Genomic DNA, 26,405 nt, shown 5'->3' with positions numbered 1-26,405 from the left:
GCCTCATTATTGACTTCAGAAGAACTACACAAATAAAATCTAAGTGGGGGGTGCATAGTCTTATTTCCAAAAACTGGATTAAAATATGTTCACATTGAAGTAAATCCTAAAGCATATTAATTGAGATAAAGACAAGATCAACATGTTGTTAGCCTATACTCAATATGAACATGTTACTCAATATGTTTTCCAAGTGCTCAAACCACAATTAAAAAAACAGCAATACTAAACAATACATTCAGTTTTAATTATCACATTACCTTACTGAACATTATTTGGTTTTAGGCTATATTTCTGTGCGGGACTGTTCCCCTCTGGTGTGACGCAGCCTCCCTGCAGGGAGAACCGGTTGTGTTGCCTCGCTCTCCTCCCCGAAGCATGTGACCATGTGATCAGAGTCACTGCAGCCAGACAGAGCGAGGAAACTTGTGACCAAAACATCAGGAGAAGCAGCTCGGTGCCCTGCGAGATAAAAAGTGTACCCGGACTCCCAGCCTTCCTTCACTCTCTGCACCTCCGTCGCTCAACATGGACTGCGGGATCTTCACCTCCAAGACCGTCCTGCTCTTCCTCAGCCTGGTATTCTGGGTAAGGCGCTGAATTATATCCACCTGCTTACATTTGAGTTAATATACCAGTTTATTGGCTTTGCGACATTATGTTTTTTGCCCTCTGTCAAACATCGCTATTTGTTATTATTTAGTAGCCTAGTCAGTTCCTCCTGTGCGCTTTAAGGTTTCCATCCTACAAATCAGAGTTGTGACTGGGTAGGCATCCTGGTAGCCCGTTTTCTAGCCACTGCAGCCGCCATCATTAAACTACTTCCTCATTTGTAGTACTGTATCCTAATGCGGTTCACATCTGCGTAGGTAATTTTTTATGAAGTCACATGATTCCTTAAAGGATATTAGTAATAGTTCCAGAGAGTAGGCCTACTGACAAGATTTTCCGTAATAATGTCAACCAGCCAGCCAGTCAGCTGGAACTCTGACTCATTTTCAAAGTTTGCATATCTTGTTGGATCATCATATTCACCATGTCTCTGCCCAGCTGTCAGCTCTCCTCTGTCTACAGAGGAAATGCGTGTTGAGGGGAACCAGTACACTTTAGTGCCTGTCCGTCGCAGATGTCTAGGTAATTTGATTATTGAGTCAGAGAACTGGCCTGTGTGTGTACTTGAAAGGGAAACAGAAGCATGGTTTATCTCGGTCAACAACAAGAAGAGTGTTTTTTGTTTGGTTGTTTCTGGTGTCATTGCTTTCATAATCAGCTTCACTATCATCACTGATCTGATTACTGAATAAAGGTTATCAGCAGTGCTGCTTTAAACTATGAGCAAGCACACATTTGGAACAAGATGAATGTGGGCATAATGGACGCTTTCTGAGGATTTTATTTCCTTTGAAAACAAAAATCAAACCACTGGTAGGTCTGTCTTTACAGAATTATACAATGCAGCTGAACACTGTAGGCTACCAATCTCCCCCCCCCCCCCCACACGTTTTTTTTTGTGATCTTTGAGACCGTTCTAGTCCATTTGTCAAGCTACAATCAAGCCTCAGAGGTGTCTCACATTCCAGAAAGGAGGCTATACGTTGTATAATCCTCTTTGTGCTGCTTCTTAGAAACAAGATCAGAATTTCTGAAAAGATTAGGGGTGAGTGGTGGAGGGGGGGGAAGGGGTAGAGAAACTACCCCACAGCGATCTCGTGACTGTGGGGTGATTAGGAGCAGTGAGTCATGAGGCCGAAGTGGAGGTTGAATGATTGTTAGGCCACACAAAACACACATGTTCAGTTGCTAGAAACAAAGACAAGTACACAATCTTTAACCCAAGTTATTGCAGGGGAAGTGATACTGAGAATGGCACATGCAGGGGATTTTTGACTTTCAGCATAAAGCAGTTGCAACGTCTTTTCGCCAGAAAATGTCCATCTATCTAAGGAAATGTTATATATTCTCATCTTCCTGCTCTGTATAAAAGCAGCTATATTTTATAGTTAATTTCAGTTGAGATTTTGAAGTGTTATTTACGATATAGTATTCGTCACTCAGCAGATTTAGTTTTTTGCAATTTCTCCCATACTGCTGGCTTTTTTTCATCCCTGAGTCTGGATTTAATCTGATAAAGGGTTTCAAAGGGCAAAGGGAAGTGAAGAGTGCTGGTGATGAGATTAATACTTTAGAGCCATTGATTTTTTATTTACATTCTCTGTTCTTGAAGTTTTTGTTTCCTATTGACCTTCTCAACTTTTCTTTTTAGACCAGATTGTGTTATTCTACAATAACATTAGAAACCAGTTTTACACACCCAATGTGATACTGCAGTACAGTCTGGACACAATTGGCCCATGTACAGTCTTATGATTGATTAGCTCACTGCTCAAGCATGACTTGAAGAAAAGCCATGATTATGGTGTGACCTAATGCCTAATCCACATCTGAAAGACCATCAATGACTTTCACATCGGGTGTTCATCACATGAGACCCCAGCAGATAATAAAGGCAAAACAGATCTATTTTATTTGTTATAATGTTTGAAGTTTGAACAAAGGGCTGATCCAAGCTGTTCTGCTTCCTGTTTTTCTTTAACTAACCATGTTGTGATGATAGAATCAAACTAAACTAAAAACTAAAATGTTATATCGCTATTCATGAAGGGAAGGTTTCTTCTTTTTAGATGTTGGCAGTTTTTCAGCTGGCACTCTCATCTAAAGCATCATTATCATCTTAGAAACACACATTATGTCACTAATCACTTGAATTCTATCAAAGTGTTTGTTTCTGCAGGACATTGTGTGTGCAGTAGCTTAGTCTGAGTATACTGAGGTTGTACTATTCCCGGAATACCAACTACTCAATATCAAACATAGAAAAAAAGGGTCTAGGAATAATTCAATTAAATAATAAATAAATCTTACATTAGTTTAGCTTACTCTTAAATGACTTGTTAGTGATCATATGTGATAAGGAACCATTCTGATATGCATGTTAAGTGTTTTTGCTCCCCACCTTGATGTGTTACATGTTTCCCCGCAGGCTGCAGGAGTGGTGTTGGCCTACGTCGGAGCCCATATAATCAAGAGCTATGACAACTTTAACAGTTTCATCCAGGACAAGTACACGTTGGTCCCAGCCGCTATTATCATCGGCATCAGCGTGGTGATGTTTATTTTTGGCCTGGTTGGATGCTGTGCTACACTCCGGGAGTCCAAAGTCGGACTCAGCTTTGTAAGTGCTCTCTCTTCACGGACACACGTTTGTTTGTCAGGCTCTTCAACGGCCTGCTTAGCTTTAGTGTCAGAAGGCACACTTATTATAATGTTAGCTACCATTTTAGCTTTTGTTGATCCTATCACTCTTTTTTACCCACTTATATTCATCACACCTTCTTTCATCTTCTCCCCCTCCAGTTTTTTCTGATCATCATGGCGATCTTTGCCGCTGAAGTGGCTGCTCTGGTGTTGAGCTTTATCTACAAAGGCAAGGTAAGTCACAGATCGCGTCACACAATGCTGGGTGCTGACAGTAAACTATACTCAGAATTTCATCTCTATTTTAAATTTGCGATGTTACTTCTGAACATGGCCACCAACCTTGTGTCTGTGTGTGTCCAGATAAACGCAGACCTGGAGCGCTCTATGAGTGAAGTCTTCGTGCATTATGATGGACAGACTACTGAGACCAAAGCTGTTGACTACCTGCAGACTCAGGTTGGTGTTATATTCTACTGTGTATATTTAGCTTAGCTTTTTCTTAGTTGTATTTTCATTCTCTTTAACCTCTTCCTGTTTTGCTTGCACTCTATCTTGCATGCTTGCTTTTGTTTCCTTCTCTTGTTCTTCAATTTGCCCCTTTTTTTTCTTGCTGGATTTTTAAGAAAAAGGCCATCTCAAAACCATAACAGCACAATCTTAGTATGGTGATGTATTTGTATTAGTATTGTATATCGATGTCACGTTGTATGATCACAAAAATGAAGCCGACCTAATGAGAAAAAAGGTCTTCACACATCCCCTCTGTACCATTACTCGCTCAGACATAAGGTTGATGATATAGTGTCAAGCTTTCCTGTTCTTTGTATTTAACTTAAATTAAATACCTTATCTCTTGAATGTTCACTTTCTCTCTCTGCAGTTGCAGTGCTGTGGTGTCATGAATTACACCAGCTGGTCCAACACCACCTGGTCTAACAGCCACAACAACACCGTGCCTCTGTCCTGCTGTAAAAACAGAACATCGCAGTGCCCAGGCAGAATGGACCAACCAGACCTGCTGAACACACAGGTACATCTTACAGAAGCGGTATATTTGTTATAACTGCATTAATGTTTTTCCATCTGCCACTTTAAAACGATTTGTAGACGGTGATAATGATCTTTTATGGAATGATTTTATTTGTATTATTATTATCGCCCACCTCTGAGGCAATATTTCAGGCAGACGTTTTACAAAGTGTGTGTCCAGGATGTGATCACTCACTGTACTTGCATGTGTTTCAGGGCTGTGAGGTGAAGCTGGGTCAGCTCCTGCAGGACGTCTTGAGTTACGCCATGCTTGTCATTCTGGGCTTCGCCATCATCAAGGTAAAGACGGTCACATACAGTTCAGCAGCTGTGAAAGAGCTTTACTTTAAATACCACTCACTGTTATCACAATGCAAATTGCTATCTAAGCTCTAACTGTGTGATATGTTAAGAAATAGTTAAAATATAGCAATTACGGTACTTGAGCTTGTCCAATGACATAACAGTTGGACCTCCAGAATACACTTGAAGCGAATGAGTCTGATTGTCTTTATGTTTCCCGTTGCAGTTCTTTGGCATGCTGAGCGTGTGTGTGATCACCTGTAAAACTGGCAACCGGAGGAGTGGCTACCAGCCTCTGTATGCCTGAACCACTTCCTGCAACCACCAACCACCTCTTCATTTTACTAGACTAGGTTTGCTGACCACTCACTCAGCAGTGCACGTCCACATCCAGGCAAATAACTGTAATAATGGCATATGAAGAATAGATAACTGGCAGACCTTTTCTCAACATAAAGGGGATCCCTCAAGAGCATTTAAACACAAATATATTCTTGGACTTGTGAAATAATTTTGCTTAAAGTGGCTTTTAAGTTCTACATTTCTCTCCCTTATAGTGTCTCAGCCCAACTACTGTATCATTCTTTGAAATTATGGTGGCTAAGGGCTTTAAACTTTATTTTAACCTTTTGTGATTGTGAAAGCACAGCGGTGTAATGCCTTATTTAGGGATGCAATACAGTATATATTTAAATATAAAGGTCAGATAACTGTTTTGGATTATGTGACAGTTCTACATAGCATGACGTTGGTTGTGTTTATTATATTTCTAAATTAAAAAGGTGAACATTTCACAGTACTTTAGTGTTGTGTGGAGTTACATCACATTATTTTTGCCTTGTATTCCGTGTTTTTTGTGTGTTTTTGACATCCTGTAATTTTTAAATAGTTTTCAAAGATTTTACCATTTCGCACATATACTACATGTAACTATGGAATTTTGGAGACACAGTTGTGTCTAATCCTATAGTCATTGTTATGCAAAAACGGCTTTCTAGGTTATTTTCAAAAAGCTGGTTATTTTTGCACTAGACCAGTATTGCAGTTGTACATTTGGAACATCATATGAAACATGTCGCACAGTGGTTATCTCTCCCCTTTTACCTCCTGACTCTGCTGATAAAGAGGCCCTTTCCGTAGACATACGCAAGCTAGGAGTGTTTATCTTACATAAGCCTTACTGTTCAAAAAGATAAATGAGAACATAAACGCATGTCTAGGTTCATCATAGTCATCAATCCTTACAGCACAGGTTACAGAATTGGTCAGCTGTTGATGAGGCTGTCATATAACTGATTCCAACCATTAAAATGTAAAGTACCCTTGACTTTTTTTTAATTAAGTACACATTCAAACCAGCTATGTATCAAGCTAAGTTTTCCTGTTTTCCAGTCCCTGTTCTTTAAAGCAAATGTTTATTTGTTTGTGCTTTATCAGGTTTGTTGCTGCTGTGTGTGTCGTTGCAGTAATAAAGGAAATCCTGCAGGCGGTGATAAAGAATCCTACTGAGTCCATCCAGCACTTCCTGTGGTCACAGAGGCTAAAAAAACACTCTTATGTTTTCCATATAGAAGCAGTAGAATATAAATGACATTATATTAATAAATTAAAGGATACAAGAAATACATGCAGAAAATATGTTTCAAACACTGGTAACAATATGAATTTCAGATGTTTCAGAGCTTAAAGAGACTATCATTTAGATTTCAAATGAAAAACTTTAATGACAGTTGTTATAATGGAGTTTCATTACATCTTTTAGTATTTATTACAATAGCTCTGTGTTTTGGGGCAGTATTAATGGCCTCAGTTGATGTGAATGACCCCACTGCCCTGTCTCAGTTTGTCCACCTCTTGTATCTCTCTGCTGCATATCTTATTCAGTGCATTTTCTCTGCTCCGGTCTATGTTGACATTTGGACAGGCCCGTCCTCTGAGGACTGTTGGCACACACTCGGCTAGATAACCTTGTCAGCTTCTTTCCCAAAGTTGTCTGTTTTATCGCTTCTTTCTTTCACTCACGTCTGTTTATCTCTCTGTGTATGACTCTGTTTTTCACCTTCCCTCTCTTGTCATGCATAATTCTCTACAAATGTATTATTTTTTCTTTCTTCCTTTTTTTTACATTTGAGGTGTATTTGCATCTCTATTACCTACCAGGACCACCCAACTGTTTCTGTGCTGTGCTCATGTTTTTCTGACCTCCCCTAGCTCTCTTCTTTCTGAAGTGTTAACGTTTTAATTCAGGTGGTGCAGCAAGGACGATTTGGCTCTTATTCTGTAAATAATAAAAACAAAAATCTGAACAGAGTAGCTGTCTTTTGAAGTAAATTACCAGTCAATAATGCAGGAACATAAATTAAGAAAATCTTTATTCATTATTAGCTTCTGTTTTCAAACATTGTCAGCCTGCTCTATGGAACAGAGAGGTGATTGCTTGTGGGTTATGTCAATTAAAAAGAGCGTCCATTTTTTTTACATTGATTATTTTAGTCTTAAGTCTGAACAAACTTTGAAATAACCCTGATGCCCCCACACTTTTCAATATTATATAACTGTTTTTTGTAGGCTTCCTGAAACACATTAGGTGGACCTAATACTTAAAAACAACAAAGTGTATTTTAAAAATGTTTCCAAGATAATAATACTGAGATATCATTGGGCTTCGCTCATTTTTAACATCTACTGTGTTCAGCCTTACGGTAAAAAAAAGAACTGAAATGTGTTGAATTCACTGGGGTAAGAACCGCTTGTTCGTGCAGTGTTGCTATTCCCTTATGAGTCATCTTTGCACACCTACAGATGTGCCCTCGTCTTTCTCTCCCTGGCCTTACATATATGGAAAAACATTTATTACATACCAACAGGCAGACTTAGTCAGATGTTGTCACATTCAGCCTGACTTCTAAGTTATTTATTTCCTTTCCTACTTAGACAGGAACTATTGGAGGGAGGTAATCTGAGGAGGACACACACAATGCTGCTGCTCACTCTGTGCCGGAAATAGACGGACAGTTGCTTTCTGTTTTCTGTTCAGAGATCTGATGACTCTTGACCCGAGAATGTGTGTGTGTGTGTGTGTGTGTGTGTGTGTGTGGTGTGTGTGTGTGTGTGTGTGTGTGTGTGTGTGTGTGTGTGTGTGTGTGTGTGTGTGTGTGTGTGTGTGTGTGTGTGTGTGTGTGTGTGTGTGTGTGTGTGTGTGTGTGTGTGTGTGTGTGTGTGTGTGTGTGTGTGTGTGTGTGTGTGTGTGTGTGTGTGTGTGTGTGTGTGTGTATGTGTGTGTATGTGTGTGTGTGTTGTAGCCACCCACTGCTGACACTGATGTCTCTATTTGTCGGATACTATCGGTGTTAATTAGAAAAGGCAGAAATAGATCACATCCAAGTGCTTGACTGATATTCGCTCTTCCTTTATACTTCAATTGTTCTGCTTCTTTTCAGTCTTTTGAGCAGTGTTATTATAAAGATGCCAGTGATTTGTATGGCTAACCTACAGTGACTAATGACTCTCCTCCTGCCTTTAGCTTGCATTTGAAGTCCATATAAAATAATGTAAAGCCACCCTTGGAAATAGTTCCAGGAAATGTAACTCCCAGATGTCCCAAATTACTCAAAAGTGCTAGAAAGAGGTTTGGGTACATTTCACCTATAGCTGATACAATAGGGTGCAGTCTTCAAAAGAACAGAGAATCTTTCCTTGCAAAATTGTCTTTATTACATTTTCTGGTAGATGCCCTGTTACCAAATAAAAATATTTTTTAGACAGCAACACAAATATTTTACAATTTCCTCTTCACTACATTCCGCTTATAATCTGTTTTATCTATACTTGACACACAGGAGAAGGAGCAGACATTCACCTGCAACACAGACCAAAATAACTCGGAGCAGATTCAAATGTAGTACAATTAAATCTGTTCTATATTAACAAAAAATATATGTGTGTAACTAGCTGTGCATATATTTTAATCCCACCAACAATCGTATTAAGTACAGACCTCAGATTAAGCAGGATATTCTATTAGTAAAGATGTAGAGTGGCTTTAAATCCAATAAGCTTTTCTTTAAAGCATATAATGTACATCAACGGTTGTTGTTTGGGTTACTTTATTTTTTACTAAACAGCAACAGCACTCTGATTACAGCCCCCCCCCCCCTCTATAGTCACAAAGGAACCACTGACCAAGCATCTAATTTTTTGCATTTAGCAGAGTATTCATCAGATTTCTGCATCACTATTGTACAATTCAAGATTCAAGGCTTTTATTGTCATTTGTACATAGCTACAGTGTAGATATATCCAGGGCCGTCCCTCCCTACAGGCCGATCACGCAGACTGCGTGGGGCCTCACCTTGCGGAGGGGGCCTCATCTTGCAGAGGGGGCCTCTCAAATGCGGCGCACCTATGCGCTTATGCGGCGCAAATAGTGTGGAGCGGCTCCAAGGTTTCTATTGAAACGGCATATGATGACACCCCATAATTGACGTAAAGCTGTTGAGGGCAGGACCATTAACCATTATCTGAAGTCTGCTGCTCTGAGCATGTCAGTTGGAGTTATGACATCATCGTGTTCCATGACACAGGTGTTTATATTTGAGCTAACGACGTGTCCAGAGATCAAAGGTTTCCATGGTGATGTGCAGTAATCAGTGAGAGGAGAGCATGTTCATTGTTCTGAATGAGAGATAAACCTCTTACATGTGAACGTTTTGTTGAAGAACCGTAACAGATATCGGTGACATTTCAAAGCGTGAAGCATGTCAAGGAACTTGAGCATCTGAAGTGTACTTTTTGTGTACTTTCGGGTTAATAATGTGGCCTTTTTGGCAGATTAACTAAGTTGCAGACGGATGAATGTTATTCAACTTAACAATGAAATAAGTAAACAGACTGTGATATGTGTATTCTCTGTAATAAGGATAGACTAACCACAGGCTTTTTAAACATACACCCCCAGGGCTCTACAGCTGCCCCCCCCACTGTAGAGCCTTGCCCCCCCAGCTGCCCCCTTAACTTTTGTTTCCCTAAAACTGTACTAAAACAAACCTAGACTATTTCCACAAGCTTCTCAAGCAACAAAACAAGCATTACATTAGTTAAAAGTGAATCATTTTAAATATCATTTTAGGCCCGTTAAAAACGCAGCTACGGCCCTGCATTAAACCGCAGTTTAATGCAGGGCCGTAGCTGCGTTCACACAGCCCGCGGCTCACACCGCTGCAGAGAGGGAGCGAGCTGTCCCAGCACCTATGGATCAGCTTCCCCTTGGAGCATTTCCCTTTCCACTAGTTTTGTTTTTACTAAGGACGAGAGCTTGAAACTAAATATTAATAAAACGCTTTAGTTTGAATCGATAGCGTTTAACAGACGGGCGCTGTTTGGGGTGTTACGTTACAAAATACTACGCAGACAGCGTTAGCTGGGAGATCGATCACTTTGCTAAACTACGCGGTAGCCTACTATTAAATCCACGTAAACTACACATCACAGCCATGAGGCCAGATCAATGAAACCAGGATACATCCTTTACCGTAAAAACTGGATCCAAACACAGCTGCCTGTGTGCGCTTGATCAATACTTTCTGATGTTATATTTATGATATGCTACATATTAGCTAGGCTACATGGCCCTAACGTGTAAAGTTATACAAGCATTTGTACCAGTGCTTTTCACAAGTAGACTCTTGCAGGCCAGAGTATAGGAGTGATTCAACAACAACAAAAAGACATATGAGAAGTGATCAGGACGAACAGAAAGAGGAAAAGGAAAAGAGAGATGAAGAGACCAGGAGGGTCAGAGCAGGAGGAAGAGGAGGAGATGAAGAGACCAGGAGGGTCAGAGCAGGAGGAAGAAGAGGAGATGAAGACATTAGTGAAGAAGAAGAAATATATGTGAGGAATAAAGATGAAGTATCAGAAAGAGGGCCAGAGGCAGGGATCAGGAGGCAGATGAAACTCCAGCTGGACCACATGGTATGTTCTTATTCTCCTTACATATTCCATTACAGCAGCACAATCTAGCAGTTGTTAGTATTGACAAATATTGATTGAAATGTGTTGCTGCACAGGTCACCTGTTGCTCTCTGAAGAGATGGGTGATGTCATTTGTGTACTTAATTATAATTAAGTACTTACAGTATGCAGCATTCTGAGTATTCTCTGAATCAGGTGCCTTTTGGGTCTTTATATCTTTGACAAATGAAACCAAAATGTTTGGTCATAACATCTGGTAGTGGACTACTTACATTTTCCCACCTCAGGCACAAAATATAAATAATTACTAGGAATTTCCTTGAAAAAATGTAACAGGGTTGAAGTTTTTGACAAAAAGTAGGCATGAGACCTTGTTTAGCTAAGATATGGCACCACATGGAAGTCAAGGACATTACAACATTGTAATATTTTGCAAAACTATTGTTTATTTTTGTAATAAACAATTATTTACTATTATTAATTCATATAACAGAGTTGAAATGTTGAGCTTGTCAATCTTAATCTGAAAATACAAAAATTGAAATATAGGTAAGAGAAGAAACTGACACTTTTGTGATGTAATTCCCTGAATCACACACGGACTGATCCATTATTTTAATAGGAGGGTAAATGATATGGCGTGACAGGGTTGAAACAAACTGAGGGACAATATTGCAATTTCATAGATAAGTATTTTTTCAGAATTGATTTTTGATCAGTTAAAGTTGACAAGCATATGATTATATTAGCAGCAACATTTTGGGATAATTGGCCATTTTGATTTGTTTAATATTAAATTAATATGTAATAATGCTTAGTGAGGACATGCAAATATGTCTGTCTAAGACAACCAATTTTTGTGTCTGTCTAAAACAAAATATATATTTAATTTTACATTGTAATTAGGGCCGGGACTCGATTAAAAAAATTTATCTAATTAATTAGAGGCTTTGTAATTAATTAATCGAAATTAATCGCATTTTTAATCACATGTAAATATTTGACCTGAGAACAGTGAGAAGCAATTTTTTCCACATGGATTTTAGTATACCATTAGGCGCATTCACACCGCAGTACTTTTCCCACAAAGGTTCATGAGAACTTATATGAGAACTCTTTGAACCTGGGGGTGGATTAGGCAAATGAAGCCGCTGACGTCACTTCTTCTTCTTCTGCTTCTGCTTCTTCTGGGTTTACTGGCAGGCCGCAAACCACTTCACGGCGTATATTGCCGCCCAAAGTCCCCGGCCGGAAGTCCCCTGAGTTAGGGACTGGCTTCAGTAGAAGCTGCTGGGAGTCCCAGCAGCCTTCTGAGTAAATCGCCAGAACGCCGACACCTCCTCATCTCCACCGCTCCCATGTTTTATTTTGTGTTGCCATAAATTAGTCTCTCTGCGTTTCTGCGCTGGGCTAATGCTAATAATGCTAATGCGAGGATAATAAAATGGCGGCTTCACAAAACTTTTTGGGAGTTTTACGGGGCGTGGTTTGCAATCCGCCCAGCCAATCAGAAATATAGCTCTTTTCTCACAAGAGAGCCGTACGAAAGTCCCTGCTCTCTAGCAGCTCTCTGCTCTCTAGCAGGGACTTTCGTGGGGGTAAAAAGGTTCTCATGAACTAATTTTAGTACCGGCTCTTTTTGGTGTGAACGCGATAAAAGAGGCTAACGTCCACGCTAGCTTCCACGCTAGCTGCTATATGTTTTGCATTGAGGTGATACTTGAGGCTTGATGTGCTGCGGTGATATGCGAATTCCTTTTTGCATAATTTGCACACAACCGTGCTTTTATCGACGCTTCCATCCGTCCGTTTTTTAAAACAACATTTCCCACTGTTGTTCACTGTGGTTTGTTGTTGTCTGAAGTCATGAACGTTAGTTGGTGCTCCAGTATAATCGGTACGCCGGAAACTCATCCAGTGAGAAACGTTCCCCGGTGCAAAAATAAGTGCGATTAAAATGCGTTAATTTTTTTAACGCGTTAATTTTTGTGTAATTAATTGATCTTAATTAACGCGTTAAAGTCCCGGCCCTAATTGTAATGCAAAACAACCTGTTCCATTAATTCATTGCTTTAAAATACATTTTGTAGTTTCCTTTCATTTAAAATGGTTGAGGTAAGCTTGGGGGACTCAAAGGGCACCCGATTGTTTGTCTGAACACCTTGTTTCTTTTGTGCATTAAGAACACTTGTGTTAGGGCATGAATTAACAATAAATAGGTTATATACAGTGTAAAATACCACGTACTGTCCGCCCTCCTATATGCCACCCTGGCATGACCTCTTGCCTCCCCTTTGCCCCCCCATGTAAAATGTTCTAGAACCGCCACTGCCCAGCAGCATTGTTGTGGGTGGCTCAGGGTCAATTTTGGCCCAATCAAGATTCATCTTTGACTTTAGACACCCCACCCCCACCCCCTTCATCCACTGTAACAATATTGTTTTCGCAACATGCACCTGGTCTCCCATCCTTCTGGCCCCCCTCCCCCCATGGGAACTCGACCTTTCCTTTACCAAAGAATATGTACACTAACACTTGAACCTGAACCAATATGGTGTAATGTGTTTTGGGGCTATACAATTACAACAGGATTGTACGGTTATGAATGCATTATAAGTTAGTTATGATGTAATTAAAACAATATTGGATGATAGTCATTATTTTGGAGTGTTTTGGACTGAGATAAATCATGGATCAAAATTGACCCGCGAACACCATGAGCGGTAACAGCTTTCGAACACAACACAATGGCTAGGGGAACCTTAATCCCAAACACCATGCGGGATTGCAGATGACTATGATGATCAAACAATAATAATTCAGCTAGAACAAGATGGAGGCTGGTTTGGGTTTTAATTTAAATTGATTCGGATATTTAGCTTTTGAGACCAATGAATTCAGCATCCAGAGAAAGAGAGAGAGAGATACTCAGTCAGTCATGGTGCAGTGTGTCCACTCTCAGGTCTGCTACATGTTTGCTATCTGATCTAGGTGATCCCTCCTCTCCTCCCTCTCTCAGGACAGTCTCCCACAATAACCGGCTCTATAGCAGTTCCTGTGGCTTATTTTATCTCGGCGGATCTCCCCGGTACCGACCCGTACCGGCTGCCCCCCCATATCATTTGAATCACAGGGACACAAAAGAGAGATCCGGTCGTGTTTCACTTTCTTTCCTCCGAGGGACCCGTATCTCTTACATCTGTTCCCCCGATCTTTCTTTCTGGACGGCAGGCTGCGGCTGCGTAAAAGCGGTGAGTACCGCTGGTTGCTGCTGTTATCTTTCTTTCTTCTTCCTCTTGTTATTGTACAGCGAACAGATACTGCATAGAGATGAAGATAGCGGGACGCTGGTTGAGGAGCTAAAATGAGCTCGAGTCTGGTTGTCGTTGGTTTACTTTCATTTTCTCATTTTAAATAGAGCTTTATGTAGTTATTAGATGCACTTCAACCTCACTGTTTTTGTTCTGTCAGAGGGGCGTTACTGTGGGACACACAAAGGCAGCCGCATGAAGTCAGTGTGCAGAGAGGATGCAGTGTTTTCCATCTGAACTGTAACTACATTAACGCCTGTTGTTGGGGAGTAAAACGAGGAAGATAACAATAAGGGACTAATTGTGAGTGATGTGTTAGTTACCCTCTCATCTGCCATCACCACATCATATTGTATATTGTGTAGAGTTTGGTTTCATTTTCTGCCTTAACCTGAATTAAAATATTTTTTTTAAGCCAGTGTTATATTTAAAAAAAAATTGACAATGGACTTCACAATTGCAATTAAATGCATTTTATTGCATTGCATCAACAAACTGCAAACTATCTGTATTTATGACATGTATTCTGGTTGCATACACTGAAAAAAATTGCATAAGCTGAAAACATTTGCAGAATAAAGGCACAGTGCCATCTCCAGTGGTTATGCATTATATATAAAGTTAGCCCAGCGCTGCGTCTCCCACCCAGCAACACTGTCAACGCTCCCTCTCTCCCAGCCTCTGTTCTCAGCTTACACGCTGTCAGCCTCTGACTATCTGCCTGACTGAGGCTCACATGGACATGGAGTGTGTTTGTAAGTAAGTTGAAGGCTGTTAAAGAGAAGTTATTGAGTGCACATCCCCCCGTCTAGAAAGAAAAGCAAACATGCCCTCAGGCCTTTTACAGCAAAGATATGTTCAAAAGATTGTTTGAATTCTTGCATCCCTGGGATCCAGGGGTGTGAGAAAGCCAATCCTTTGTTTTCTACCACTATATGACCTTTCAAGTTGTGGGTATAGAACTCAGTTGTCGGCTAGTTTTATTCACGTTTAATCAGAAAGTTATGCTGTGTGATGCCATCAGAAAATGAAATGGCTTATCACTGAAAACAATGCTGCCATGGTAATCCACTTCATCTTGTCAGTGTCTCTGCTTAAAATGTCAACAGCATCACATAGCAGATATTAAGGCGTCACTGAATAGATGTTATTATCCTCTCTAGGGCACGTTAGGTTGTAGATTCGGTTACTCTGCCATTTAGTGTTATGTAATGGCAACTCTCCTGCAACCCAGACCCTGTTAACACACTGGCTCTGTTCCTCTGTTACTTTCATCTTTAGCTTTTCTTCTGTTCGCCTCTTTTCATCCTCAGCAGCAGATTTGTTACGCGACTCAGCTAATAGCATTATCTCTTCACAGTGACCACGACCTGATGCTGAAACCCCTTACATTCATCAGAAGGCAACAGGAAGCAGATTACTGAGGGACTAACCACATGCAACAGTACCACAGCTCTGGGATTTGACCACCCTCCAACTGTGGACCTCACACTGAATGAACTTACTGACTGATTGACTGACTGTCTGACTGTCTGACGGACTGACTGACTTTGGTATCATGGAAGAAGAGGAGGAGCTGACAGAATTGATTTAACTCACCTAACCTCGCCTCCTTCCTCCTAACTCAGTATCGAAGACTGATCGATGAGGATTACTGGCTGTCCTCCTGCTGCTGTCCCATGATGCATCTACACATGTAAAAGCAGGATCAGCCACACAGAGGGCTGTTTCTATGGATACCCCTGCCCTGGGTAGTGTTAATAGGACTCACTGACATCCTTACTATCTGCGCAAGAACAAAATGCAGTGAGAGATTAGAAGTGCATCCCTGCAGCAGAGCACAGCGTCCCATCACATCTTTGGAACAGAGAAACATCTTCATCAAGTGTCATGAGGAAAAAGTACATTTTAGTTTTATTAAGCACGTACTAACCTCATAGGTTGTTTTTTAATGTGGAACATAGTGGATTCTCAGCTGCTACAGTAAAATAATCTGCCCACACAGGACCAGCAGAGGAGGTGAAGATTATGCACAAAGACACTTGGTAGGCCTGAAGGAAAAATTGTGTTTCTTTTAACCGGCTTGCAATTCTTGGTTCAGTTCCAAATTCTGGACCCAAATCTGGAATAAGTAACCCTACTGGAACATATGGGTGCCCCTCAAACTGCCACTACCTTTTAGCAGACTAGATTTCTTTACTTCATTTGGATATTTTCTACAAGATAACGGACATCTAGATGCACCAGCTACACAACTAAATATCAACTCGTCAGTTAATGTGCACAATATAAACCAAAGCACCTTTAAATGTGATATTTTGGGGATCCATCAAGCTATTTCAAAGTACATACAACCATCTATCATCTGTCCCTAACACCGGCAGACGAAGCTATCATGGCCAGACAAGAGACCCCCCTCTTCCTTCATGGTTTTGACCTCGGTGGTCACTTTGTTGACCTTCGACCTCTCGGCACAGGTGTAACAGGCCTGGTCCTCTCAGCTGTTGATGAGCGCACCGGCCAGCGCGTGGCAATCAAAAAGTTGGTGATGCGCGATGCTGTGACGTTGAAGCACGCTCTGCGGGAGGTCAAAATCGCCCGCCGGCTGCTCCATGAAAACGTGGTGAGTGTTCACGAGGTTTTGGCGCCGTATGGACGACCGCTGCCCAGAGACCCGACCCAACTGAGTGCCCTGTACATCGTGCAAGAGTGCATGGAGACAGATCTGGCTCGACTGCTAGAACAAGGACCACTACCCACAGGTATGGGAACTAAAAAGGAAATGGAAAGATCAAAGTTAAATAAAAAAAAAGAAATGTTATGTTCCTAAACCCGATTTCACAGTTTGTTGAAACACTACTGTTCTGTTTCTGCAGCACTGCTGGCTTTGTTTACACTGCGAATTATTGGATTAGTCGCTGTCCTTTTAGACACTCTTTTACTGAGACAGTGTTTTATCCACAAGTCACAGTACAATCCTGCCCAGAACATTTTGATTTGTTCTTTCAGCTTGTTTGTATCCTCTAAATAAACATGTTTTGTAACTATTTGAGTGATACCATTGCTTTTTGACTTTATGTGCCAAAACAGTGTTGCCCATAGGAAATGATTCCACAAAATGTGCGTTTTCGTTGAATATTCCCCTTATTCCTTTTGTGATTTCAATTATTTTAATTGTAGAGAAGCTATCCATACAAGTTGTACACAATAACACATAATGAAGCATATTCACTAGAGGTAAGCATCGTTATGGAAATTAAAGACTGAAAAGAGAAGTGGTGTGTTGTTTCCTGATATCTGAGCCTTTTCCCTTAAACAGGTCATGCTACTCTGCTGTTCTACCAGCTGCTGAGGGGACTGAAGTTCATTCACTCAGCTAACGTCCTGCACAGAGACCTGAAGCCTGCCAACATCTTCCTCAACACAGACCAACTGCTGCTCAAGATTGGAGACTTCGGACTGGCCAGGATAGTCGACCCGCATTATTCTCATAAGGTAAGAGAATAATAAACCCTACCGCACACACACCCACACACACATAGGCCAACTGCAGGGACATTTACACTCACACTTTTTTAATGAAAAGTCTGTGACTGATGATCAAAGATGAAATATTCACTGGAAGTTTCTAAAATCAGCAACACTTGTACACATATTTCCAGCTTTTAGCTTATTACTCTTTGGATCTATGTAGGACATGTAGATGTGGCAAATGTGCCAAGTGTTCTTTTGAGGAGAGCCAATAAATGCCTTTGATCATTACTCTCTTAAGCCTCCTGATCTCTCAACAAGTTTCAATCATTTTTATAAAGCCATAATCTTCAGAAGACAAGCCAGGATACAGGTTATGATCTCTGCCCACCTAATATTGGCTGTGTTTTTTGTCTCTGTGCTTTTTAATACTACAAAAAATAATCAGACTGTTCATATTCAAGCCAGCAAAGTTGATAAAATAAGGAGGATTTTCAATCTTATCATTGCAGTCTGACATAGTGTGGGCTGCTCTGCTGATGATAGATGAATCCAAATATTTTAATATTAATGCATTATCGCTGCTCACTCTCAATGAAGGAAGAGAAAGTGTGATAGTCAGACAGCCGTGCACAAGCCCTTGCACTAGTGTGACAAAGGATACTCTATAAACTGGGATTTTCCTCCCGTAGAATATCAGCAGGTTGATTGAAAAACAGAATAATTGTTGTCTGTCTGGTGTGTGCGTTATCTTGGGTGACATCTTATACTTCATTGGTCAGATTCTGACAAAGATCAACACTGGCCGCCCAATCCAAACAGAATACACTATTTCAAACTTGACATTTAAAAATGTGTAACCGCTACACTAGGATTCTACATATTGCTATAGCAGCACTGCCAAGCTGTCTCCTTGTTCCTACATCTTTTATTACCATACCTGTTACTATTAACATTTTCTTCCCCAAACCTGGTATCAAGTGTTGTGCAAATCAAACCCTGGGATTAGCCTGTCCACTGTAGATAAAGGCTTCTGAGAGATGGATGTGACAATTTACCGCCCCATTGTGCTGCTTTATTATGCACGAAGGTCCCACAGCAATACTGTAACACTAGCAGGGCAGGACTGTGTGTGTGTGTGTGTGTGTGTTCTTCTGGTCTGTGCATGTGAAGAGGGAGAGGAGCTCTTGTGAAAAGCGATCTTTGTCAGCTCAGAGCACGGGACTGGGGATCAGCTGGGTGCAGACACAGGGGGTTTAGATGGAGGGGAGGAGGAGGAGGGGGGAGGAAGAGAACAGATGAGGAGCAAGGATGAGAAATGATAAGTCATGGAAGGGTGAAAGGAGGGGAGGTGAAAAGAACAATGCAGTAAGGGCAGAAAAACAAGAAGGGTGAGAGAAAGTGCAAATAGGAATGATAGGGAAAATCGGTACAAATAAGATATCAAAGAGAGCGATGAAGATGGTTTGGGTTTTGCATGACAGCAGAAACTCTCACTCTGTTCCCCTTTCTGCGTTTAGGTGCATATAGCTCTCACACTGTGTAGCTACAGAAAATGCTCAGCCTGTCAGAGAACACTGTGTTCAAACTTCTGCACTGTCACTAGGTAGATAGATGAATGGATGGATGGATATATAGATATATAGATAGATGAATGGATAAATGAACACATGGACTATTCAACACCAAGTACTTTGAGCTCTTACAGATATATTATTTTTTTCCCTTGTCAGGTGCTGCAATATGAGCCTCTTCCTTTGCAGACGTTGCCTCAAAGCTTTGATTATGGGGATGCATTATTAAACATTGAGAGTGCTGGCTGCACATTACACTCTAATTTTAAACTGCTGACGTGGCTTTGATTGTTCTGAGTTGGATATGAAGAGTCTGCTCCAGCTGATGTGTCTGAGAGCCAGAGTTATGTGTGTGTATGTGTCTGTGTGTATGGCAATGTGTGTGTAAGATGAGGCTGGGTTAGTTGTAATGCAGTGTTCACACCAAAGCAGATGCCTGCAGTGAATGTGCTAGCCTCCTCTCTGTTATTTAATAATGCAGAACCAAATCACTGCTTTTTAAAACATTTTTGTGGGAATAGACGTGTTCAGTATTTACTCCAACATGTGATGTGAAAACGACAGATAGTTTTCACTTTCATGTTGGGCCATAAAACATAGCTGGTGGCTCAGATTGTATGGTTTATAATAATTGCTCCAAAGAAATCACTCCTACCTTTTATCAGTAACATGTAATAACAGATGTTTTCTCAGCACACTCTGACTCTACAGTGCTTCAAATCGCTCTAAATGCAACAACAGAGACAAACATTTATTCAGGCAAAAAGAGATAACAGAAATGTTGAAATAAGAGAGAAGGGAAACAGAGGCAGAGCAAAGATAATTGGTGATGTCGTTTACCGTCAACACAAGTAGCACCTTGAAGTGGTTATGTCACCTGCTGAGGCGGCACTGGATCTGCCTAGAAATTATTCATGACCTGGAGAAAGGAGAAAGACGGAGAGGAAAGGTGAAAAGAGGAAAGTGTTGGAAAAGAAAGAGAAATAAATGGATGAAAGATAAAGAAGTGAGGCAGAGGGGAGTAGGAGTAGGACAGGTCCAAATGAGTGGAACTGACAAGAACTGAGCGAGGGATGGAACAGGTGATAAAGGAGGAGAAGAAAGGGTGTGGGCAAAAAGAGAGAGATGGGGTGAAGTGTGAAGAAAAAAAGAAGTGACAGTCAAAGCTGATGATGCTGACGTAGAGAAACAATGAGTTGAGATGAAGGGAATGGATGGAGAGGCAAGTGGGAGGTGGTGAGGGGAGAAGGATGAGAGAAAAGGGAAGGGGTAGAGAAGTCCAACAAATATTTAATAATGGGGAATAGCTGTGTGCTAAACCCAGTTACATGATGAAAGGTGAGGGCACATCTGTGCATCATTCTTTGAAACTGAGACCTACACTTGCTTATTTTTCCGATCAGATTAATTATCATCAAATAAAATTACATTCTACAAAATGTTGTACTTTAGACACATTCCTTGAAAGACACTGTCCATCAAATAATAACTGGGATAGAGAGAGTCATCAAAACAGAGGGACAGACAGATAGAAGGCAAGGTGTGTGCATCATTGAACACTCAGCATCAGTTTCTGCTCTGTCATCTCCTGGCAGCAATGAGGGAGAGCCTGGGGGGGAAGGGGAGGAAGTGTGAAAGGTGAAGTGAGGGCAGAAGACAGGGAATAGAGAGCCTAAAGATAAGGCTACACATGATACAGGGGCAAAGAGGATTGAAATGAGAGGAGAGGAGAGGCCACACAGGAGGAGCAAAGAGAAAACAGAAAGGCTGAAGAGCGAAGTAAAACTGAACTTCAATTAATATCTCCTTTTTCACAGGAACTCAATAATGCTATTTAATTCCAACTCATTCAAGATATGGTTTAGAAGTATATGAGAAATGTTACTCTGGTGGCCTGAAAAAACACGATTTAAGAAAAGTGGTGATGGGAGAACAGAAGGGAAGAAGTGCAGCGAGGACAAAGAATGGAGGGAGAAAAAGACAGAAGACAAATTGTGGGTCCGCCTTTTTTAAACACAAAAATCTTGTTTTCTTTGGGGATAAGAGTGATACAAATAGTATGTCAGCAGGAAGGAAGTTACTTTGATATGTCCACAGACACTCTAGCCAGCATGAGACTAGCTTGCAGCCTCCAGAAATATACAAATGTGTAAGAATGTGTAAGCCTAAATCTTAGGATTGTTGTGCAGTCTATATAGTCTTCATACTGTATCAGTTTAGGAGCTCAGAGCAGTGAGAATTGGCTGAAGAGAGATTCATGGCCAGGAACATAATGGAAGTATCATATAGTAAGTGCAGGGATTTTGAGATTTGGTAAGGTCAGAGAGTGGAGCTATTACAGAGATTGAGAGGTGAAGTGATTTATAAAAGGCCACAAGAGCATTAATGATAGCAACAGGCACATTCTCATTACTCTGCAGATAAATCTGGTTTGTATGTGAATACATGTGGCTGCTGCTCATCTCCATGCACATCAATATCAGTATTATTCACAAGGTGAGCGTTTACAAAAGAAAAAGCAGACAGGCGCCTTGTTGGAGCAGAAGTAATGAGAGGACATGTGTTGTTGAAAAAGTAGAGCATCAAAGGCTCAGTGAAACGTCATAAATGAAGGTAGAGATAAGGCGAATGTTTTCTATAGAGAGTATCGAGAAGCCTGTTCATGTAGCTGACATAAAAACCCAAGCCTTGTGGGTGTAACTCAAAATATGAGCTTACATTTCCTTTTTTTGTGGCTGAACGTACTGACTTAATGAGGCTCGCGCTCAAACAAAAACACGACCAACTAGATTGTAATCATCCTTTTTAAATATTAGACACATGCATGCAGACTAACAAGTACACACTAAATGTTAAGAACATCTCACAAGCTAATTATCTGCATGTGCATCACTAATGTTCTTTACCTACAGTAAATAATTAATTTCACTTACCTATTTTCCCTGTATTTGTTCTCACTCACACCCTCAACTCCTTCTCCAGGGCTATCTGTCTGAGGGTCTGGTAACCAAGTGGTATTGTTCCCCCCGTTTGCTCCTGTCCCCTAACAACTATACCAAGGCCATCGACATGTGGGCCACTGGCTGCATACTGGCAGAGATGCTCACAGGACGCATGCTGTTTGCAGGTACCTCTACTGTTTGTCATGCTGTGTCCTTTAACACACTCATGACCTTGATGTACTGCAGGAACATTTTGATTATGCGCATCATTTTTTTGATTGCATGGAGAAATACAAAGATATGTTTAGTATTGAGCAGAAACATAGGAGTCTCAAACACCTCTATTTAACATCTTAGATATAATAAACACCGAACAAAATAAGATTGAAGGCTTAAACAAGACTTCTCAAGTTAATATAGTGATAACATCCGGTAAATCAGTTGTATTCAAACACACCTCTGTGTCCTTTGCCATTTAAAGTTGTTACTAGTAGAAATGTAAGAATAAAAAGACAAAGTAGCATCTAGTGAGGGCTATGGAGAGTTTTCCTGTACATAGTGTTCTCCACCAAAGATACATTATTCTTTTTCTGCAGGCTCCTTCTTTGCCTGACCAGAATAACAATGATGATAGAAACATTCTCTCTGTCTAAAGCAGATGTAGTTCCTCCTGACAGGCTGATTTGACCTCCAGCAGCCCTCTCCACCACAGGAGAGATGATGCCACAAACTCAATAGCGTCATCTGTTCCCTGGTGTTCTTCTTTGTTCGAATTTCACACATGGACTGTGAGAGATGTTTGCCATACTTAAGCAGCAGTTTTTAAATGTCACATGTGTTTTGTTTACGACAGGGAAAGCAATGCACTTTCATCCCAATACAATACAACTGCTTGCTTGTTACTCAGAGTGGTGAGTGTGTTTATATAGCACCACCTACTGGCGCCCATTAGATTGATTGAAACATTTAAAGGGCAAATCCACCCTGCATGACACGGGTGGGGAGAGCTACAGCTCTGCTATTACCTGCAAAGTTTGAGCATGCTGCATGTCTGGCTACACCACATTCAGGGACAAAAGTTGAGCTTTACAGAATCTGATTTATTCTGTCTGAATATGTGGCTCTTAAAGTGGTGATTTCTGTTCATAGATTTTAAGTCAAATCAAATGAAAGAGACTGCTGCATATTCCATTCTAACTTCAGATTTCTTATTGAACACCCTTTCATTGTCATTTATTTCACTCGACAGCTCACACCACCAAGTGATCCTGTTTGACTCTAATTGGTCACATTTTCTTCTGCTTATGTAACCGATGCTCGTCTCTTCTCTGCTTGTCTCTGATTGGTTGATTCCCTCTCTCCCAGGCGTTCATGAGCTGGAGCAGATGCAGCTGATCCTCGACACAGTGCCGGTGCTGAGAGAGGAGGACAGGCAGGACTTGCTACAGGTGACGCCTCAGTGGCTGCTGCTAGTCATATGTTTGCAAACTGATTTTATTAATACGGTCATCTATGTCATGTTTCTCTCTAAGGCCCTGCCTTTGTGTTGCATTCAACTACAATAAGCTTTATTAACCTAGGGGAGTGCTGTGAAATGTGCAAAAAGATATAACCACAACAGAGTTATGCACATATTTTAACCCCCCTGTCATCCTTTTCCCAGGTGATACCTTCCTATGTCAGCCATGGATGGAAAGTGAAGAAACCCTTTTCTGAATTGCTGCCTGAAGTGGATGCTCAAGGTGCAATACTAAAATACAGCAGGGACAAACAAGATAAATTGAATATGTAAATAAAGATAAAGCAAACATTAACTTTTCTAAACTGTGAGGGTGTTGAGGCGATGGAGTAACTGTAGAGTTTTGAATGTCTAACCTACATAAATTAGCCCTGAGAGAGGGATATGAATAAAAGTTAAGAAGAACATATATTTTATTTCTATTAATCCTCTTCCCTTCACTGATCCCTTTCTTTTCTCTTCACAGCTGTTGACTTCCTTCAGCGTATCTTGACCTTTAACCCCATGGATCGGCTCACAGCTGAGGCAGCGCTGTCACACCCTTTCCTCCAGCAGTACTCCTGTCCTGAGGATGAACCCACCTCCTCGCATCCCTTCCGCATCGAGGACGAACTAGAGGACAGCCTTGTCACCGAGCAGAGCCTCAGCAACAGCAACAGTCAGGCCTCCAGCATCCACTGGGAAAAGTGTGTGAATTTATATTTCTTACACTAGTATTTTATATAGAATACAGAAATAGATAAAGATAAAAACGTAGAGCCAACATGCCAATAATAGTATAAAACAGAAAAGTCTGGCAAAGCACAAGAAACTACTAAAGATTCCTAATGTAAAAAGGACCGAATATGTACTTACCAGCAACGTTTTTACAAGTCATTTCTGCTCCCCTGCAGGTATGAGAGCAGTTTATCAACAGATGTGTCCTGGCAGCTGTCGGGCGGGAGGTGTCGCTGCATGCCCCCTGCCCACATGTCCTCTGACCTAGGAGACACTACAGAGGATGAGGAGGTGCAGAGAGACCCCCGGGCCAGTTCCACGGCACTGATAGAGGAGGCACAGGTTGGATATGCTTTAATTTTTCCCATATACTGACTGATTTATACAACCATTTATTAATGACACAATGAAAAGAGTGTGTAGTTAAGAGTAGTATTAATGAAAGCAGTTCAACACACAATTCACCTTCTCCCTGCTACTCACCATCTGTGCTCTAAAGGTGGATCCACGCAAGTATTCCCACAGCAGCTCAGCTGAACGCTTCCTGGAAAACTCTCCCTCCTCCCTAGAGCGGGCCTGTGGTCTGGGGTATGGGGAACTGGACTGTGGTCGTTCCTGTGACTACAAAGTGGGATCTCCTTCTTATCTGGATAAAATTGCCTGGAAGGAGGGCAAGCCTCAACACTACTCAGAGCCTAAGCTGATCCTGGATCTGTCTCATTGGAAGCGTAACACCAATAGCCTTCCTTTGCCTTCCGAGCCACTTGGTGGCAGCATGGAGGACCTGAGAGCGATGAACGAGGAGGAAGCCGTAGAGGAGGAAGAAGAGGAGACCGGGGATTTATTCCAAGAGATCTCTCGCTGGGTGGAAAGCACCCAGTCTCATCTTCACTCACCCAGTCTTTCTGTGGAGCCATGTTCACCTTCGGGTTACGTCTCATCTCCCCCTCTCCCTTTCACCCCGACTGACCTCCCAACTTCAGTTTTCCACTACGGGGAAGTTGTGCAGCAACCATCATCTGAATATGATGAAGATAGACTGAGACCACTTCTTCTTGTCACGTCTTCCTCTAATTCCCTCCCCTCACTTCTCCCCTCATCTCCCACCTCTCCACTCCCCCCCCCTCAGTCACCTCAAACACTATCTTCTCCCGCCTCGACACTTTTTCCTTCCCTAGAATCTCAACCCCTTTCTTCTACTTCCTCCATTTCTCAGCCAGTAAATGATGACTCCTTGGAGTCACTACCTGTCAAACAAAGAGAGCGGCTTTTCGACCTGGACGTGTTTATATCCCGAGCATTGAAACTGTGTCGGCAGAATAAGGAGAAAGCAGACGGGAAGAAAGGAAAAGAGGGAGGATGGAGGGAAGAAAGCAAACAGCCGAACATTAACCGAAAGGTGCCTAGGCTCCCAGAGCACAGGACTCCTCCACCCCAGACTCCAAACTCTTGATGCTGAATTTCAACTTCAGGTCCTCTTCAGTATAGCATCATAATGGCTGGCACTTCCAAATGCTCATAGTGTTTTCAATAGTACAGATGATCTGTGGTTAATAGTCCTACTTAAACATTAGACCTAAGTGTTAGCAGTCTTCTTGTTACTAAAGCGACGACAGGCCACATGCTGTGAATAAAACCCTCACTTAAAAAAGCAATTATGCAGCTTTGTCAAGTGTACTCTCAGGCAATAAGTGGTTAAAAAGTATTTGGGTTGAAAATTAATAACCATGCTTAGCATTTCAAATATTAAGTATTTGTTCAACATGGGAATATTTTTGAAATAATCAGCCAATTAATGATTATGGTATTTGTGGTTTGCTGTCAAACCTTGACTTGATAGCGACTAATTCTGTTATACAATTATCTGCAATTGACTAAACTAATAGTTTCCTGGGCTACTGCGTGCTGGATAACAGTTATCTAGAGGAGTCACTTTATTTGAAGTTTGCTTTAAATGTATGTTTCTACAAGATCCCTTGCTGTGTGGGAATCGGTCAGTTAATTTCCCAAAAGTCATACAGTCTTCCGATGATGATGTACACCCAATAATGACTATGACACGTAAAATGCTGAATGTATTAACTAAAGAGAATCAGTCAAATGATGCTGCGTGGTAAACTATGAGGATCTTTTGTTGCTGTTTTAATGCTCCCACAGTGACTTAATGAGCTCTGTCACTGCAGTGCTACATGCCTTGTAAACTTGTATAAAACTATTTAAATATTTAATTCTATATTATATTTCCCAAGACTGTTGTTTATGATGTTCATTTATCTTAAAATATTATTTTCTGAATTATAGAGCACAC

The 26,405-nt window shown here is 41.1% G+C and overlaps 2 protein-coding genes across 6 annotated transcripts; both read left to right on the top strand.

Annotated features, from left to right (window-relative positions):
* Nucleotides 1-317: 317 nt before the first annotated feature.
* On the top strand, nt 318-6,213 carry tspan36 (tetraspanin 36). Of its 3 annotated transcripts, none has more exons than XM_034234840.1 (8): nt 318-588; nt 3,041-3,232; nt 3,415-3,489; nt 3,619-3,714; nt 4,139-4,288; nt 4,504-4,587; nt 4,817-4,943; nt 6,057-6,213. In XM_034234840.1, the coding sequence occupies exons 1-7, from the start codon at nt 529-531 to the stop codon at nt 4,895-4,897; spliced, it is 738 nt and encodes a 245-aa protein (XP_034090731.1). In that variant the 5' UTR covers nt 318-528; the 3' UTR covers nt 4,898-4,943; nt 6,057-6,213. The 3 variants fall into 3 exon arrangements, with proteins under 3 accessions (XP_034090731.1, XP_034090730.1, XP_034090729.1); XM_034234839.1 differs by having other exon boundaries at nt 6,028-6,213; XM_034234838.1 differs by lacking the exon at nt 6,057-6,213 and having other exon boundaries at nt 4,817-5,912.
* Nucleotides 6,214-13,566: 7,353 nt separating this feature from the next.
* mapk4 (mitogen-activated protein kinase 4) lies at nt 13,567-26,201 on the top strand. 3 transcript variants are annotated; one of them, XM_034234819.1, is made up of 9 exons: nt 13,567-13,814; nt 15,235-16,636; nt 17,194-17,369; nt 21,902-22,046; nt 23,227-23,309; nt 23,525-23,603; nt 23,847-24,066; nt 24,274-24,439; nt 24,597-26,201. In XM_034234819.1, the coding sequence occupies exons 2-9, from the start codon at nt 16,270-16,272 to the stop codon at nt 25,548-25,550; spliced, it is 2,190 nt and encodes a 729-aa protein (XP_034090710.1). In that variant the 5' UTR covers nt 13,567-13,814; nt 15,235-16,269; the 3' UTR covers nt 25,551-26,201. The 3 variants fall into 3 exon arrangements, with proteins under 3 accessions (XP_034090710.1, XP_034090712.1, XP_034090711.1); XM_034234821.1 differs by having other exon boundaries at nt 13,567-14,177; XM_034234820.1 differs by having other exon boundaries at nt 13,567-14,629.
* The last annotated feature ends 204 nt before the right edge of the window (nt 26,202-26,405 follow it).

This window comes from Gymnodraco acuticeps, unplaced genomic scaffold (assembly GCF_902827175.1).
Source record: "Gymnodraco acuticeps unplaced genomic scaffold, fGymAcu1.1, whole genome shotgun sequence".
Lineage (NCBI taxonomy): Eukaryota > Metazoa > Chordata > Actinopteri > Perciformes > Bathydraconidae > Gymnodraco > Gymnodraco acuticeps.
Note: the sequence above shows the minus strand (reverse complement) of the source record. Positions and strands in the feature narration are given on the sequence as shown.

Excerpts from the sequence above, each read along its gene's own strand:
- tspan36 (XM_034234840.1), top strand. The coding sequence starts at position 529 with ATGGACTGCGGGATCTTCACCTCCAAGACCGTCCTGCTCTTCCTCAGC. Across the intron at positions 3,715-4,138 it reads TTGACTACCTGCAGACTCAG|TTGCAGTGCTGTGGTGTCAT; the intron begins GTTGGTGTTATA and ends CTCTCTCTGCAG. Across the intron at positions 4,289-4,503 it reads CAGACCTGCTGAACACACAG|GGCTGTGAGGTGAAGCTGGG; the intron begins GTACATCTTACA and ends CATGTGTTTCAG.
- mapk4 (XM_034234819.1), top strand. The coding sequence starts at position 16,270 with ATGGCCAGACAAGAGACCCCCCTCTTCCTTCATGGTTTTGACCTCGGT. Across the intron at positions 16,637-17,193 it reads ACAAGGACCACTACCCACAG|GTCATGCTACTCTGCTGTTC; the intron begins GTATGGGAACTA and ends TCCCTTAAACAG. Across the intron at positions 24,067-24,273 it reads TCCAGCATCCACTGGGAAAA|GTATGAGAGCAGTTTATCAA; the intron begins GTGTGTGAATTT and ends GCTCCCCTGCAG.